Source organism: Homarus americanus, unplaced genomic scaffold (genome assembly GCF_018991925.1).
Source record: "Homarus americanus isolate GMGI-L3 unplaced genomic scaffold, GMGI_Hamer_2.0 scaffold31037, whole genome shotgun sequence".
NCBI classification, from domain to species: Eukaryota; Metazoa; Arthropoda; class Malacostraca; order Decapoda; family Nephropidae; genus Homarus; species Homarus americanus.
In genome coordinates, this window is record NW_024722227.1 from 10,838,671 (window position 1) to 10,855,178 (window position 16,508).

General features: G+C 39.4%; 1 protein-coding gene across 1 annotated transcript in view; it reads left to right on the forward strand.

Annotated features, from left to right (window-relative positions):
* The first annotated feature begins 10,554 nt into the window (after positions 1-10,554).
* Positions 10,555-16,508, forward strand: part of LOC121862383 (GTP-binding protein Rheb homolog) — a 52,495-nt gene continuing 46,541 nt past the window's right edge. Inside the window, exon 1 of the mRNA XM_042360649.1 lies at positions 10,555-10,776. Within this exon, the coding sequence (XP_042216583.1) occupies positions 10,728-10,776 (49 nt within the window). The 5' untranslated portion in view covers positions 10,555-10,727. The remainder of the gene's footprint in view (positions 10,777-16,508) is intronic.

Consider the following 16,508-nt stretch of genomic DNA (forward strand, 5'->3'; position numbering starts at 1 on the left):
TCCTCCTCCGCCTGCCTGGCGGTCCTCTCTCCCGCCGGCGAGCATGGCGACCCACAAGCTGTCCTTCTCTGAGCGTCCTCACCAACCAGCTCTCTCTACATCACGCTTGTAACCATGCTGCCTTCCCAGCACCAAGCTGCATTGTACATCCAATACAACATGTATATAGAGAGCACATCGTGAGTTTCCTTTCTCCATCCCATCCTGAGTGTGAACCAAACATCCTGAACCCCACAAGTATTTACTAAACCATCCTCTTGATCTAAATTGTGAACAAGGTGACTTCTCAAGATCTGCAAGAAGTGAAAATGTGGGTGAAAAGGAAAGAGTTCGATATGTGCCCAAATCCTTGCTTACACGTCAAATGGCAAATGATGAAAAAGTTAAAAGGGAATGGCTTGTGTATTCTCCAAAAACTGGAGATGTATTTTGTGTTCTATGCAAGCTATTCAGCAAACAAGTCTCATTGTTTACTAATGGGTTTAGCGACTGGAAAAACTGCCAGCGTAGAGATACTGAACATGAAAGTAGCAAAGAGCATAAAATCTCAGTTACTAATTGGGGTGTGAGGGCAATTACAGCAAGGCGAATTGATTCCACTTTGGCTTTGCAAGTAGAATTGGAGAGAAAATACTGGAAAGAAGTTCTATTGCGCATAGTTGAAACACTAAAATTTTTAACATCAAGAGGTCTTCTTCTCAGAGGTAGTGATGAAAGAATAGGCTCTAGCAACAATGGGAATTACTTTGGAGTACTGGAACGCCTGGCAAAATTTGACCCTTTCTTGCACAGCATCTGGAGAAGTATGGTGCTGTAGGCAGTGGAAAGACTTCATTTCTCTCAAAAACGATTTGTGAGGAAATGGTCAATCTGATGGCTGAAGAAATTCACTCAATTATCATATGTGAAGTGAAACAAGCCAAATATTATTCAGTTAGTGTAGATTCCACACCGGATGTTAGTCATACTGGCCAACTTACATTCATAGTTCGTTATGTCAAACCTGATGGCAAACCTGTTGAGCGATTTCTAAAGTTCATAGACATACATGACCATGGTGCAGAGAGCATAGCCTCAACTGTTGTACAGTTAATTAAAGATGTTGGTCTTGATTTGAATGACATGAGAGGGCAGAGTTATGACAATGCTGCCAATATGTCAGGCATTTACACTGATTTCCAAGCCAGAATAAAGGCTATGAATCCCCTGGCATATTATGTCCCTTGTGCAGGTCACTCCTTGAACCTTGTAGGAACATCAGCTGCCAGCAGTTGCCTTGGGTCTGTTTCATATTCCAGATTTTTGCAAGCCTTATACAACTTCTTCTCAGCCTCCACATATAGATGGAATCACTTGAAAGCTGCACTACCAGCTGAAGGGATTGTAGTGAAATCCCTTTCAGAAACTCGCTGGAGTGCGAGGGCTGATGCTGTTAAAGCAGTGTTTTTACATTCCCTTGAGATAAAGTCAGCACTGGAGAACATATGTTCTGACAGTAGACAAACTGTGGCTACAAAGCTTGAAGGTGAAGGCCTCATAAGACAAATGGAAGCATTTGAAGCAGCACTTCTTACTGTAATATGGTATAAAATCTTAACAAGGTTTAATGCAACCAGCTTATCACTTCAAAAAGTTGAGAGCGACCTTCTGTCAGTTGTGAAACTGTATGAGAGTTTGATCTACTTCGTCTAAGAAATGAAACAGGGTTAGTTTGATGAAATAGAAGATCAGGCTAGGGCTTTTGCTGAGCCTGTCTACACAGAGACAACAAAAAGAACAAAAAAGAGAAAACATTTCTTGGATGAATCATTTGGCACTGAAACTCAACTTGATCCACGTGAGAAGTTCAAGGTGGACAATTTCTACACCATATTAGATTGCCTTAGGAATGAATTAGAGCACAGAGTGAATGCCTACTCAGAAATAAAGAAGCTGTTTAGCTTCTTAACGGAGTATGACAGTATGAAATATGATGACCTCAAAGCCCAACTGGAATTGGTTGTCAGTACCTATTCCAGTGACCTGGAAGCATTTGTTCTAGATGAGTTTTTGCAATTTAAAGATATTTTGTCTTCTGAATCTGACAGGTCAGTGACGAACATCTCCACTTTGCTAAGGTCCAAAGATGGTATTTTGACAACTGTCTTTCCAAACACTAGTATCTTGGTAACAATTTTCCCCATCCCCATTACAAATTGTGAAGGAGAGAGGTCTTTCTCTACTCTATCTAGGGTGAAAAATCACCTGAAGTCTACCATGGGACAAACCAGATTAAACTGCTAGGGGAATATATGGGCACGGGGGTGAGGGAGACTGCAGCGGGAGCGGGTAAACAAAGTGAAAGATTACAGGGAAATAGTGTTAGGAATGATGACAAAACTAAATTAGACAGGGAGTTTAAACCTAAACGCGGTAAAGGGAGGACTCAGAACACGACTAACTTAAATGTCTACTACGCGAACAGTAGAAGTATGAGAAACAAAATGAATGATATTAGGGCCTTGGTATGTACCGAAAAAATCGATATAATAGCATTCACTGAAACATGGATCATCCTAGACTCACGTGAGTTACCTGTCGAATACCAAATTGCGGATTACAAATTGTGCCATACCGATAGGCCGTCCAGGAAAGGAGGCGGAGTAGCCATCTATGTCAGGGATAATCAGAAGTGCGAAATAAATAAGGAAATAAAAACTGAGTGGAATATAGAAACAATTTGGATTGAATTAAACGACGGTAGGAAAAAATTAATCATAGGAGTAATATATAGACCTCCCAATCTTGATAGAGTTAATGAGCGACTTATCTGGGATGAAATGTGCAGGGCTTCCATACACAACAAAGTCTGTATAGTAGGCGATTTTAACCTTGGCCAAATAGATTGGACTGACCTTACGGGTAACTCAGTATCAGAGGATTTCCTCGAAACGATCCAGGACTGTTTCCTAAGTCAACATATAACCGAACCCACCCGGGGTAATAATATACTCGATTTAGTTCTGTCGAAAAAAGAAAACCTCATTAGCAATGTCGAGGTAGGGAACGAACTTGCAAACAGCGATCACAAAGAAATTAGATTCCAGTTAGATTTTCAGGTCAGACGTAAAGGGAATTCCATTAAAGTCCCAGATTTCAGAAGGGCAGACTTTGATAGTTTAAAGAGGCAGCTGAGAGAGGGGGTGTCACGCTTGGATGTGAACCTGGCAGATGACACCGACCTGATAACGAGATCTGAGATTGCCGAGTTCCACGACAATTTAAATAATGAGTTAATTAATGCACAAAGGCAGAACATACCATACAAAAAACTCAGATCAGACAACAATGACCCTAAACGGATAAATAATTATTTAAAGAACATTATTGGCCAAAGGAAGGCTATAGGTAGAAGGATAAATCGTGGCGAAATTTACCTCCGGGAGTATTATAAGGTATTGGCAGGTAGGGTCAAGACCGAGATAAGAAAAGCCAAGAGGAACTATGAACTGAAGATAGCTGGAGAGGCGAAAACAAACCCCACAGGATTCTATCAAATGTATCAAACTAAAACACGAGATAAGATTGGACCAATACGTTCAGATACCGGCGAGCTAACTGATAACAATGGAGAAATGAGCAATAATCTGAATAAATATTCTTCAACAGTTTTCACCACCGAAAATTTAAACATGATACCCGAGGCACTGACTCTATTCAGAGATAGTGAAGAAAACAAATTAAGCGAGTTAGTAGTGACTAGTAATGATGTTAATAAGCAAATAGACAAACTGAAGCCTAATAACTTATAAGTCACCTGGTCCCGATGAGATATTTGCCAGAGTATTAAAGGAATGTAAGGATGAGCTTAGTATGCCCTTAGAAAAGTTGTTTAACATGTCATTAAAAACAGGTGTAGTACCAGAATCCTGGAGGATAGCGAATGTAATACCGATTTTCAAGAAGGGAGATAGATCACTACTCTCTAACTACCGCCCAATCAGTCTAACATCAATAGTAGGTAAATTATTAGAATCAATTATTTCAAACTCTATTCGAAACCACCTGGAGAAGCACAAGTTGATCAATGATTCCCAACATGGCTTCAAAAGCAGGCGTTCATGTCTAACTAATCTATTAACATTCTTTTCATCAGTTTTCGAATCGGTGGACGAGGGGCACAATTATGATGTGGTATATCTCGACTTTAGCAAAGCCTTCGACAGAGTCCCCCACGAAAGACTAATTAGAAAGGTAGAAGTGCATGGCATCAAAGGTAATATCCTTAAATAGATTAGGGCGTGGTTATGGGACAGGAAACAGCGAGTGAGCATAAACGGCACTAAATCGCATTGGAGCAACATCACTAGTGGAGTTCCCCAAGGCCCAGTACTTGGACCATTATTATTTATTATATACATAAACGACATAGATATCGGCATAGACAGCAACATAAGTAAATTTGCTGATGACACTAATATAGGGCGTGTAATTAAATCTGACGAGGACTTTGCAAAACTACAGGAAGATCTAAACAAATTTTTCGAATGGTCGGGAAAATGGCAGATGAAATTCAATGTGGACAAATGCAAAGTACTCAGTATAGGAGATGTAAACAGGGAAACCAGTTACCAGATGAACAACGATGCCATTGTGGAATCCGACTGCGAGAGAGATTTAGGAGTAATGATAAGTAGAAATCTTAAGCCAAGTAAACAATGTGTTTTTGCTCGTAACAAGGCTAATAAAGTACTTGGGTTCATACAAAGGAGTGTTAGTTACAAGACTAGCAAGGTCATCTTAAAATTATATCTAGCGCTTGTGAGACCTCACCTGAATTACACAGTTCAGTTCTGGTCATCGTATTACAGAATGGATATAGAATCATTGGGGACATTAGGAAGGTACTCAAACTATCCAACCAGGAGCGAACTCGTAACAATGGTTTTAAATTAGACAAATTTAGATTTCGGCGTGAAATAGGTAAACACTGGTTGGGAAACAGAGTAGTGGATGAATGGAACAAGTTACCAAACATCATCATTAACTCGAATACGCTGGATAGTTTAAAACATAGGTTGGATGCTTATATGAGCAATAGGGGTTGGGTATAAACGGGACTGCCCAGTATGGGTCAATAGGCCCGCTTCAGTTTCCTCCATTCTTATGTTCTTATGTTCTTATTATTATGCATTGAATCTGGCCTCCTACAATCCCGACACAAACAGTATCATTGACAAATTTTCCATGAAAAAAGTAGGAAGAAGTTATTTTGAAATTCGCACAATTTGCTGTACTTCATGTGCTTGCAAAATTGATTATGCTTCAAGTTAATTGTATTTCTTTCATTATTCCCATATATAAGATGCACATGATATAGAACTAATTTGAATAAAAGTAATGATGTGACACATAGTGTTGAAATTCTTATTTCTTACATTATAATATTATGATATTATGTAATATTTGATGACATTTGGCCATTGCATAATAATTACAGTATATATATATATATATATATATATATATATATATATATATATATATATATATATATATATATATATATATATATATATATATATATATATATATATATATATATATATTTCATGTAGATCCACAATGAAAACGTGGATAAGATAAATCTTGATAAAATCACACGGGAAAAGGGAAACAACGGAGCACCTTAGCTTTCGTCTTTATTCAAGACATCTTCAGAGGCAACTGGATTACATGGACAGAGAGAGGCTTAAATATACAAGGTGACCTTAAAAACATGAGGTCAGGTCATAATGAAGTCATCCACTAATCTCCAGACCAACACACACGTAGAGGAGCTTGTAGTGGACGTCTACCCTACAACTGCGTAGCCTCATGCCACCTGCTACGTCTTCCCTAGCAACCAAACGAGCGGCCCAGGGGGGGGCGTCACCAGATGCCACAGTATCCTAGCAACGGAGTCAAAAGACCGGGGTTTCCCACGGGTGACTCACGGGTGACTCACGGCTGCTGTGTATATAAGCTCTGTCTCTCCATTGAGATTCATTCTGGCCTCTCTTCTTGAACACGCAACACCTCCTCCTCCGCCTCTGCCTGGCGGCCCTCGCTTCTCCTCCGCCTGCCTGGCGGTCTTCGCTCCCGCCGGCGAGCATGGCGACCCACCAGCTGTCCTTCTCTGAGCGTCCTCACCAACCAGCTCTCTCATTCTGCTCTCGGTTCCTGAACACGCAACACCTCCTCCAAGCAAGCTCCTCGCTGTCCCGTTCTCATTCAACCTGGAGGCCAGCAACAGGCAACATCTTCTCTAACGAAGCTCCTGCACATTTACCTCCTTCAACACGCTACTCACCGAACGTGTCTACTGAGTAGCTCCTCACCACACGGCACCTCCAGCACCAGACTGTCTACCATATAACTTATATTATATAAGAAAACCACCACCTTAGAGTTTCCATCCATCCTGAGTGCTAGACAACATAATATCACGAAACCCGACAAATGGTGACTCCCGGAGATTCGCACTCACACAGGATGGAGGAGAAACTGATCACGCTCCCAGTCTTCAAGCAGCATGGAAGATGGCTTATCCACACAGAAGCAGCTCTGCTACTCTAAGCAGACACCAGCTCCCCTTCCTGCCCCAAGCACCACATCCTACCCACCCCAGCACACCCGTCCTGCCTCAGATGCCGACCCCGGCCCAGCAGTAACCCCTGTCGCCCCTGACGCGGCCTCTGTTCCTGAGTGCGGACCCACACACCCCTCTTTTCTCCCTCAGGTACTCCATGCTAATGTCCTGCACCCTGCTGCTGTCGTGGACCCAGCTGCTGTCACGAGCCCTTATCCGCTTCTGCTGACGCAGCCCCTGCTCCTGACCCAGGCCCACACACCCCAGCAGGCGCATCTGACGACTCTGTACCTGCGGTGAGGGAAGCACAACATTCATCGCCTCCACACACCCTTTTTCTCCCTCAGGTACTCCCTGCTAATGTCCTGCACCCTGCTACTGTCGTGGACCCAGCTGCTGTCACGAGCCCTCACCCGCTTCTGCTGTCACGAGCCCTCACCCGCTTCTGCTGACGCAGCCCCTGCTCCTGACCCAGGCCCACACACCCCAGCAGGCGCATCTGACGACTCTGTACCTGTCATGAGGGAAGCACAACATTCATCGCCTCCACACACCCTTTTTCTCTCTCTCTTCTCCCACAGATAGTGTGTATATGGACAGTTGTATCTAGCGACCGGCTCATCCACGCCATCGCCGTTGTCTCACATGAGTCATGCACCGCCCGTTCTGCCTCACATGTGCTAAGCAACTCTACAGACAACAAGTCTCCTACACCGCCTGGAGGGAAGGGGGAGTATTGTAGTGGACGTCCCCCCTACAACTGCGTAGCCGCATGCCACCTGCTACGTCTTCCCTAGCAACCAAACGAGCGGCCCAGGGGGGGGGGGCGTCACCAGATGCCACAGTATCCTAGCAACGGAGTCAAAAGACCGGGGTTTCCCACGGGTGACTCACGGCTGCTGTGTATATAAGCTCTGTCTCTCCATTGAGATTCATTCTGGCCTCTCTTCTTGAACACGCAACACCTCCTCCTCCGCCTCTGCCTGGCGGCCCTCGCTTCTCCTCCGCCTGCCTGGCGGTCCTCGCTCCCGCCGGCGAGCATGGCAACCCACCAGCTGTCCTCTGAGCGTCCTCACCAACCAGCTCTCTCATTCTGCTCTCGGTTCCTGAACACGCAACACCTCCTCCAAGCAAGCTCCTCGCTGTCCCGTTCTCATTCAACCTGGAGGCCAGCAACAGGCAACATCTTCTCTAACGAAGCTCCTGCACATCTACCTCCTTCAACACGCTACTCACCGAACGTGTCTACTGAGTAGCTCCTCACCACACGGCACCTCCAGCACCAGACTGTCTACCATATAACTTATATTATATAAGAAAACCACCTTAGAGTTTCCATCCATCCTGAGTGCTAGACAACATAATATCACGAAACCCTACAAGCTTAAGAGAAGGGGGGTGACGTGACTAGTTAGGTCAGGTAAAAAATAAGGGACCCACTAAATAACTATTATACATCTAGATCAAAGGTTTTCAGAGCATTTTTAACCTTGGGCCACTGACAAATAAATTTATGTAACATATTATCAGTTTTGAACTGACCATCACTTAGGTTTATTGATTTTAATTCCTTAATCAAACTAGCTTGAACCAGAAGTCTTTCTGTGACACATGATGATTTAAATACTTCTAAGCTTTTATCCCAAGCAATGGGATGATTATTATTCCTAACATGAACAAACAAGGCACTGCTTTCAGATGCTGTTCTGATATTATACCGTACTTATGTTGTTTGATTCTGAGCTGCAGTGTTTTTCCTGCCTGTCCTACATAATTACAATTACATTTGCTACATGGAATACAATAAACACTTCCATTTACATTCAAACTTGGGCTATTTCTTATTAACATATTGGTAATGGTTGAGTCATACTTGAAAACAACATTAATATTTAGAAGCTTGAGGGACCGAACTAACGGGACAAATTCATTACGATAGGGCAGAGTCTAAATATTCTTAAGTGTAGGAATTTGCCTGGTTTGAGAAGAATGAAAGGATTTTTTAGCCCTTTTAAAACAACGATCAACAAACACAGAAGGGTACCCGAGTTTCTGTGCAATGGAACGAATGTGTTTCAATTCATCGTCAATAAATTCAGTCACAAATATGCAGACATCTTAAGAACATAGCAGAAAAAACTGACATTTTGGTAGACTCCAGGTGATTCGATAGAAAGTAAATGAAACTGTCTACCTGTGTGGGCTTTCTGTATACCTTAAATTTGTAGTTTTGGCCATTTCTCATGATAAGCATATCAAGGAATGGAAGGGATCCATTTATTTATCTTTCAATTTTGAATATGATACTTGGGACAATATCATTAAGCTTGTCTAAAAATTCCAATGGGTCACTGTATATTTAAGCCTCTCTCTGTCCATGTAATCCAGTTGCCCTTTTCCCGTGTGATTTTATCGATATATATATATATATATATATATATATATATATATATATATATATATATATATATATATATATATATATATATTGATTATTGAAACATGCAAACATTTCTATAAATTTGGGGGCCCACTGATGAGTTTGGCCTGGGACTCACAAGTAGGTAAATCCGGCCCTGTGTATAACTTTCTGTAAGCCCCAGAAGGGGATTCCAAAGGTAAGGGTGGGAATAGTATACTACCCTGTCCTTTTGTTGTAATAGTTTTATTGTCAATAAAGTATTTCGATTTCAATTTCAATTTCCGTCACAACACTCTCTGGCAAGTTGGAATTGGGCAATTTCTCTTGAGAGTTTCTACAAATAAAGTTACAGTATTATTTATGTCGTTTGGTTCATTGTTCCAGTTGATATCAACTGTTACAGAAATTAAGATATTATGAAAACATATATATATATATATATATATATATATATATATATATATATATATATATATATATATATATATATATATATATATATATATATATATATATATATATATATATATATATATATATATATATATACATGCACCTGCACTGCCTTGCATATATATATATATATATATATATATATATATATATATATATATATATATATATATATATATATATATATATATATATATATATTATATTATATTGCCAGTATTTTCTAGTACAGTATGTCCTCATCAATCTGGTAATCGACCTTTCTCTGACCCTTGATAGGTTCATCCTCTCTCTTCGGGGCAGGATAACTGAGTCTATAGAAATAAACCACCCAAATATAACAATCTTTCTAGTCACTTGTATTTATCAACTTTTTTTTTTCACATTATTGGGCCAAAACTGTACGCAATTTCATTGCAAAATACAATATTTAATAAACGTATGTTCGTAAATGTTACGGGTGTTTACTATTTCGGAAGTAGGAAAGAAGTGACCTTGAGGCTTGAAGCCGCTTGATACTGTATTGGGGAAAAACCAACACACAAGTGACGTAATTGTTGCTCGATCTACAACGTAGGATGGATATATCATTGTACCTTTCGGAATACTTTAGATGTTATAGCAAAATTGACTAATAAACAGTGTCATTTGTCTAATGCATGACGCATTGGCTTTTGATATTACGTAACTTTTATTGGGCAGCTGAGTTAGTTAAATACTCCCGCTGATATAATCAGCTGGTAAGGTGTCAGCTGATCCTGCTGGCATCTGGTATATACTTGTAGTGTGTTTTCGATAGTGTGTGACACTCATTATATTCCAAAAATAATTAAAATTAAAAATAAAAGTAATACTGTAGGAATATTCTCAAATCGTATAGAAGTCACACTGTGTGGTATTAAAGCTAAATATAAAGAAGAGTCAGACAAATGCGTTTGTCAACTGGTTATTACTGGCTAAGGAAAACTGCCGTATGATAGATAACAGAATTGTAATTGTTGTAAAATAATTACTAAAGTATATATCAAATCTAATAATGATATGATAGGAATTGGAGGAAAAGTAATAAAGTGGGCAAAATATTTTGAGGTGGAGTAGGCGAGGACCACGAGTGTGTCGCCATCATCAAAACATTGTGTGGCAGAGAAGTTCCCGTGACCAGGACTTTACCTGTGGTTTTTTTTCAGTTTTCCTGTGATTGAATACTATCGTATGGACCAGTGAGAAACATTCCTTATAGTTATGCCTCCAAAAAACAGAAAAGTAGCCGTAATGGGCTACAGAAGTGTTGGTAAGCATAGGGTCATGAAACCATTTTGCAAGTATGTTGTAATTAATTGGCAGTGAATATTTTGCCATGACGGGCAAAGGTCTTACAAACGCAATTTTGCCGTGAGTGCGCTCTGATTGGCTAATCGTCTACTACAGGCATTTATTTAGCCGTGAGATGATTGTTGTGTAGCTGTAAACATATCTAACCATATTTATGTTGTGTATGGAAACTTATTATAAATGGGGCGACATTTACTAGAACCTAGTAGAGCCTGGCCTAAACAACCCAAGAAACCTACCTACAGTAACCTTACCTAACTTCCTAGCCGGAGGCGGATCCCCTGTCCTATTAAATAGAAAATACTTAACCAATCAGAGTGCACCCACGGTAAAATAGCATTATTAGAGGGTCCGGCTAATTACCCAAATGTACCCAAATATAGCCGCAATGAAGTCAAATGATGGTCCTACATGAATAAATCGGACTGCTAATCACTTCTCGACTAGTATTTGGTGTCACGAAGTCACAAAAATTTGGTAAACTTAATTTAATCTGAGTTAATAGATCGAGTGCATGTACCTAACCTAACCTAACTCAACTCAGATTAAATTAAGTTTACCAATTTTTTGTGACCGTGACACCAAATACTAATCGAGAAGTGATTCACAGCCCTATTTACGCTTGTAGGACCATCATTTGACTTCATTGTGGCTACATTTAGGTACATTTGGGTTCATTTGGGTTCATTTGGGTAATTAGTCGGACCGTTAGTAGAAACTTAGCCGGTCACGGCAACATATTTACTATGTAATTAATTTGATTGAATTTAAATATTTGTCCATTGGCTGCCTTCTGGTTTTGATACAAGAATAGTTTGTTTTGGTGTATTATGTGTTTTACTCAAATTTGACCTTCATTTCTTGTGCAAATTAGTGTTTTTTTTTTGCAAAAAATGAACAGTTTCATTTGTAGCAGAAACAGCTAAATTTCACAAAAATGGCGGCAGGTTTGAGAAAAACACATAAAACACCCCGTATTACAGAATGGATATAGAATCCTTGGAAAGAATTCAGAGGTGAATGACAAGACTAATCCCGGGCATTAGGAACCTTGAGTATAGAGACAGGTTAAAGCATCTTAATTTGCACTCCCTCGAGAGATGTAGAGCGACCTGATAGAGGTGTATAAGTGGAAGTCAGGGCTAAACAAAGGGGACATTACAAAATGTACTCAAACTATCCAACCAGGAGCGAACTCGTAACAATTGTTTTAAATTAGACAAATTTAGATTTAGGTGCGAAATAGGTAAACATTGGTTTGGAAACAGAGTAGTGGATGAATGGAACACGTTACCAAATATCATCATTAACTTGAATATGCTGGATAGCTTATATGAGCAATAGGGGTTGGGTGTAAACGGGACTGCCCAGTATGGGCCATCAGGCCCTCTGCAGTTTCCTCCATTCTTATGTTCTTATGTAAAAGAAATACTTAACCTAGCCTACAATATATACAACCTAGCCCAGTTTTTTGGAGCTTACCTGCTACTGTGGTGGAGGAAACAGCTGGACGATCTGGAGAAGGACGTGGTGGAGGATGGTAATTTCTGCCTTTTCTTAAAAGTAAACAATTTCCACACACAGGACACAGTCATGATGTTGGTAGGACACCGTGATCTTATAATAATTTTATTGCTACACTGTCGTTCTCATAAACTCGCTGAATAACCGCTAGGTATGGGAGAGAACACTTGTCACACTCCACCACAAGAGCCTTCAAATTTGAAAGTGGAAAACTGGCTAAATATAATTGGCTAGCCATGTCACATGACACGATACTTGAAGGTCACTGGTTGTCATGTCTCGAAGAGGAGGAGGAAAGGAGGAGACAAGTGACTCTGACAACATGGTGGATACAGAACTATATGCGTAGAAATTTGTGAAATGCTTCGTTAATATTGATTTGCACAAGACACTATATGAAGTCGAAAGATTCTCTTTTTCTAGTCTTTTTGTCTGTAATATAGAAAATTGGAATCTTGCAGACAGCCAATGAATGAATATTAACCCATCTTTTGAATTGTAAGGTTTATCAGGGTGAATAAATATGATTTAAAGGGTAGAGGAAGGTTTGAATAGGAGAGCATTTTATCATTTATGCTACTTAATTTAGAGTGTCACTGTTAAACATGAAGAGGAAAGTATACAACATAACGCATGTCTAGAAAAAAGTTCTGATCACTCGACTAACTAATGTACAGTAGAAGTCCAAAAATCCGGACTGCTTGGGGATTGGGTCGGTCCGGATTTTCGGATTTTCCGGATTCTCAGGCAGTACTTTTAAAATTAAAATTTAAGGAGGAATAAAGAAGAGATGAACAGGTACATTTTGATAGTTTATTCATTAGCAAATAAAGCATGCTTCATTTATCAAAACGAGCAGTTTTAAAGAAAAATAAAGTCAACACTAGACAAAAATGTAAACAAACTGTCTAATACCATGACAAGTCTTGAAATTCCTAAGCCATCCATCACTAAATGCGCACTCTGATTCAATGTTCATTTGCTCCTTAAAAGACTTTGCTTTGGCAATAAGCATCGGCCCAGAAATTGCCATACCTTCTGATCGTTTTAACAAAAACCATTCGTGCAACACTCTATCAAGATTTTCTAATTTGGGCCAATGTAAACTTTTTCTTTCAGCAATTTTAATGTAAGGCTCAGAAGAAGCTGTGAATTCTAGAATTTTATTCTTTGCCTTTTTTATATCATAAATTGTTGACTTTCCAATGTTGTATGTTTCCATTAGAACAGCATTGCTCACATTACATTCTAGTTTCTTAATTATTTTAAGTTTGTCACTCAATTTCAATGTGTTCTTCTTTTTCTTCACACAACGAAGTTTATCTACTTTAGGGGCCATTATTATGGGCTTGTACTCTGTACATGGAAAGAGTGGGACTCAAAATTACATACGTTGTCACAGTTTGATTGCTTGTTTTAAAGTGGCGATTGTGTGGTCGTTTGTTGTCGCTGTGCAGCTGTGGCAGTCACGCATGCACACATACAGGTAGTTCTGCTATAACGCGATAATTGTGTTCTTGTAAAATATCGTGTTATAGAAAATCGCGTAATAGAAATAACAGGGCTTATGGAGAAAATAGGGTTAGGTGCAGTTTACTCGAAATCGAAAAAATTTAGTAGTTAGCCTAACACAAAGGATAGCACAGTCTAAATAAATGTTACATTCATATCTAATAATGAAATCATACAGTAAATTTAACACTTTACCTTGAAAAAATATGAATGTAACTTGATGGGGGAGAAGGGTGATTTTGAGGTTGATAACATCAAGCTTCTCTTCAAGTGTTATATCCTTTCTTTTACGATAATCACCGGGAATTCTATCATCAGAATGCTTTTTGGAGATATTCTTCTTTACCATATTCACAGTTAATACCACAAAATTGGAGAAATAGTAAGCAAAAATCGCGTTATAGCAAACAAGCGATCGCGTTATACAAATATTGTTCCGAATTCATAAATCGCGTTAGAGCAAATTCGCGTTATCAAAACACGCGTTATAGCAGAACTCACTGTACACACAAAAGATTTATAGTGCCTCAAATTTTACATTTCAGTTCAAGCTAATTACAAAACTAACAAAATTAGTTACCTATAATTTACAATTACTTTTATTATTAGAATTATGTAAATTAATTTTTTAAAGCAACTCCATTCATTCACATAACCCACAAAAGCCCGCTAAATTTAAAAAGTTTGAGTTTTCGAAAAGTCCGGATTCTCGGGTGGCCGGATTCCTGGCATCCGGATTTTTGGACTTTTACTGTACATGTTTTTGGTAATTTGGTAAAGCGATTGCCTCTCACCACTGACCTGGGATTGACACCCGCTTGTAATAATAATACACTACTATTTATTCAGTGCACGTAGGCTGTGGGAGTATACAGTTTCTTGTGTGGCAAGACACTGCAAGTAAAGGACAATGGTAAGCAGTAAGGCAACTTGACCAAGGATAGCCGACAAAGCTGTCAGGTGCTTATTTCCTTTGCTTAGGCATACTCTTGGTCTCTAATCAGTAATATTATGTCACATATGTAATAGTGAAAGTTATTTGATCGCAGTGGATATTTTACCGTGACCGGCTAAATTCCTACTAACGCTATTTTACCATGAGTGCACGCTGATTGGCTAATCAAATCAAAACGACAATCCACAGAACCTATTAGAACGTTACCAAACCTAACCTCACCTCATCTACCTAACTTCACCTAACTTCCTAACCTGTGCATTGTTGTTTCTATTTACCTACTATCATCCAAACAACATCTCTAGAAAAACTGAATGCAGAGGATATTTTGCCATTTTGTAAGCCGGTAATGGACGATTAGCCAATCAGAGCACAATCACGGTAAAATAGAGTTAGTAGGAACTTCCCCAGTCACGGCAAAGTATCCACTGCATTCTTTGATAGAATTCAATAAGCATTACATTGCACTTGGACTATCTAAAGTTGGTGGATTACTACAGCAGTTCTACATTCTGATTTAATAATATAGAAACTTACTCTTCTCTTGCTGTAGCTTCATTGGTATTATTTTACTTTCATGCAATCTTGGAATCTTAGAAATTTTATCTTTGCAATCAATAATTTAGGCAATTTTAAGATACTTCTATGACATTTGCGAGGGAAACGTCATAGAAGAAGAGTGTCATAGAATTGTCTAAACTATTGACCGCAAAGATAAAATTCCTAAGATTCCATGGTTTTATAAAAGTAAAACTTTACCACTTCAGTTTTGAATTTCTTCATTTTAGCTTAAAATTATTTAATGTCGTAACTGATTTTGATGTGGTCTGGTAACTTGTTTCAGTCTGTTATAGCAGGAAAGAAGAATACCATTACGTCCTGTACTATACATAATCTTCTTTGCCACTGATTGGCCTGTTAGCTGCACGTGCAGTCGGTCATGTCTCAGTTATGCACTGTTGGCAAGTACAGTAAGTCCTCAATATATGCGAGTTCAGGAAATGCGAATTCACTCGTATGTGAGAACCCTATTTCTACCAGGAATTAAATTTATGCGAGCATGATATTCGCCCTTATGCGAGTAAGTGCATCATCACCGAGTCTCGTGTTTTGTTGGTCACTGTTGGGCGTTGTGCCGCTTGTGCGTCGCTTCCCATCACAATGCACTCAGTTTTGCATTAGCCCTCATGTCGTGATTTGGTATTTTTCGTACCCATTATCCATATTTCTCCAGTAATATGGCTTCCAAGCATCCTGCATTGTCTGCGCCTATCCCCTGTCCACCCATGAAGAGGAAGAGAACAGCCATAACACTACAATTAAATTAAAAAGTTTTGAATTGCTGTGAGGTGGGTGAGGGAGTATCTGCGCTTGGCCATTACTACATCCTGGGTGAATCCACAATTCAAAATATTAAGAAGAATGTAGACAAGATATGAGGTGCTGTTCAGCATGCAACACCTCTTTCTGCCAAAATAACAACAAAGGTGAGAAATCCAGAGATTGAGACGATGTTCTCAATGTACATACAGTAGAGTATGAAAATAAGAAGAAAAGTAGGCTTATCAACACTGTGATTAGGGTTAAGGCTTTGAAAATTTATGAACGCTTGTGTCAAGAAAAGGGTTCTGTTAACCCAGAACTCTTTATTGCTAGTAAGGGCTGGCTTGATCTCTTTATTAAGTGCCATAACCTGCAGA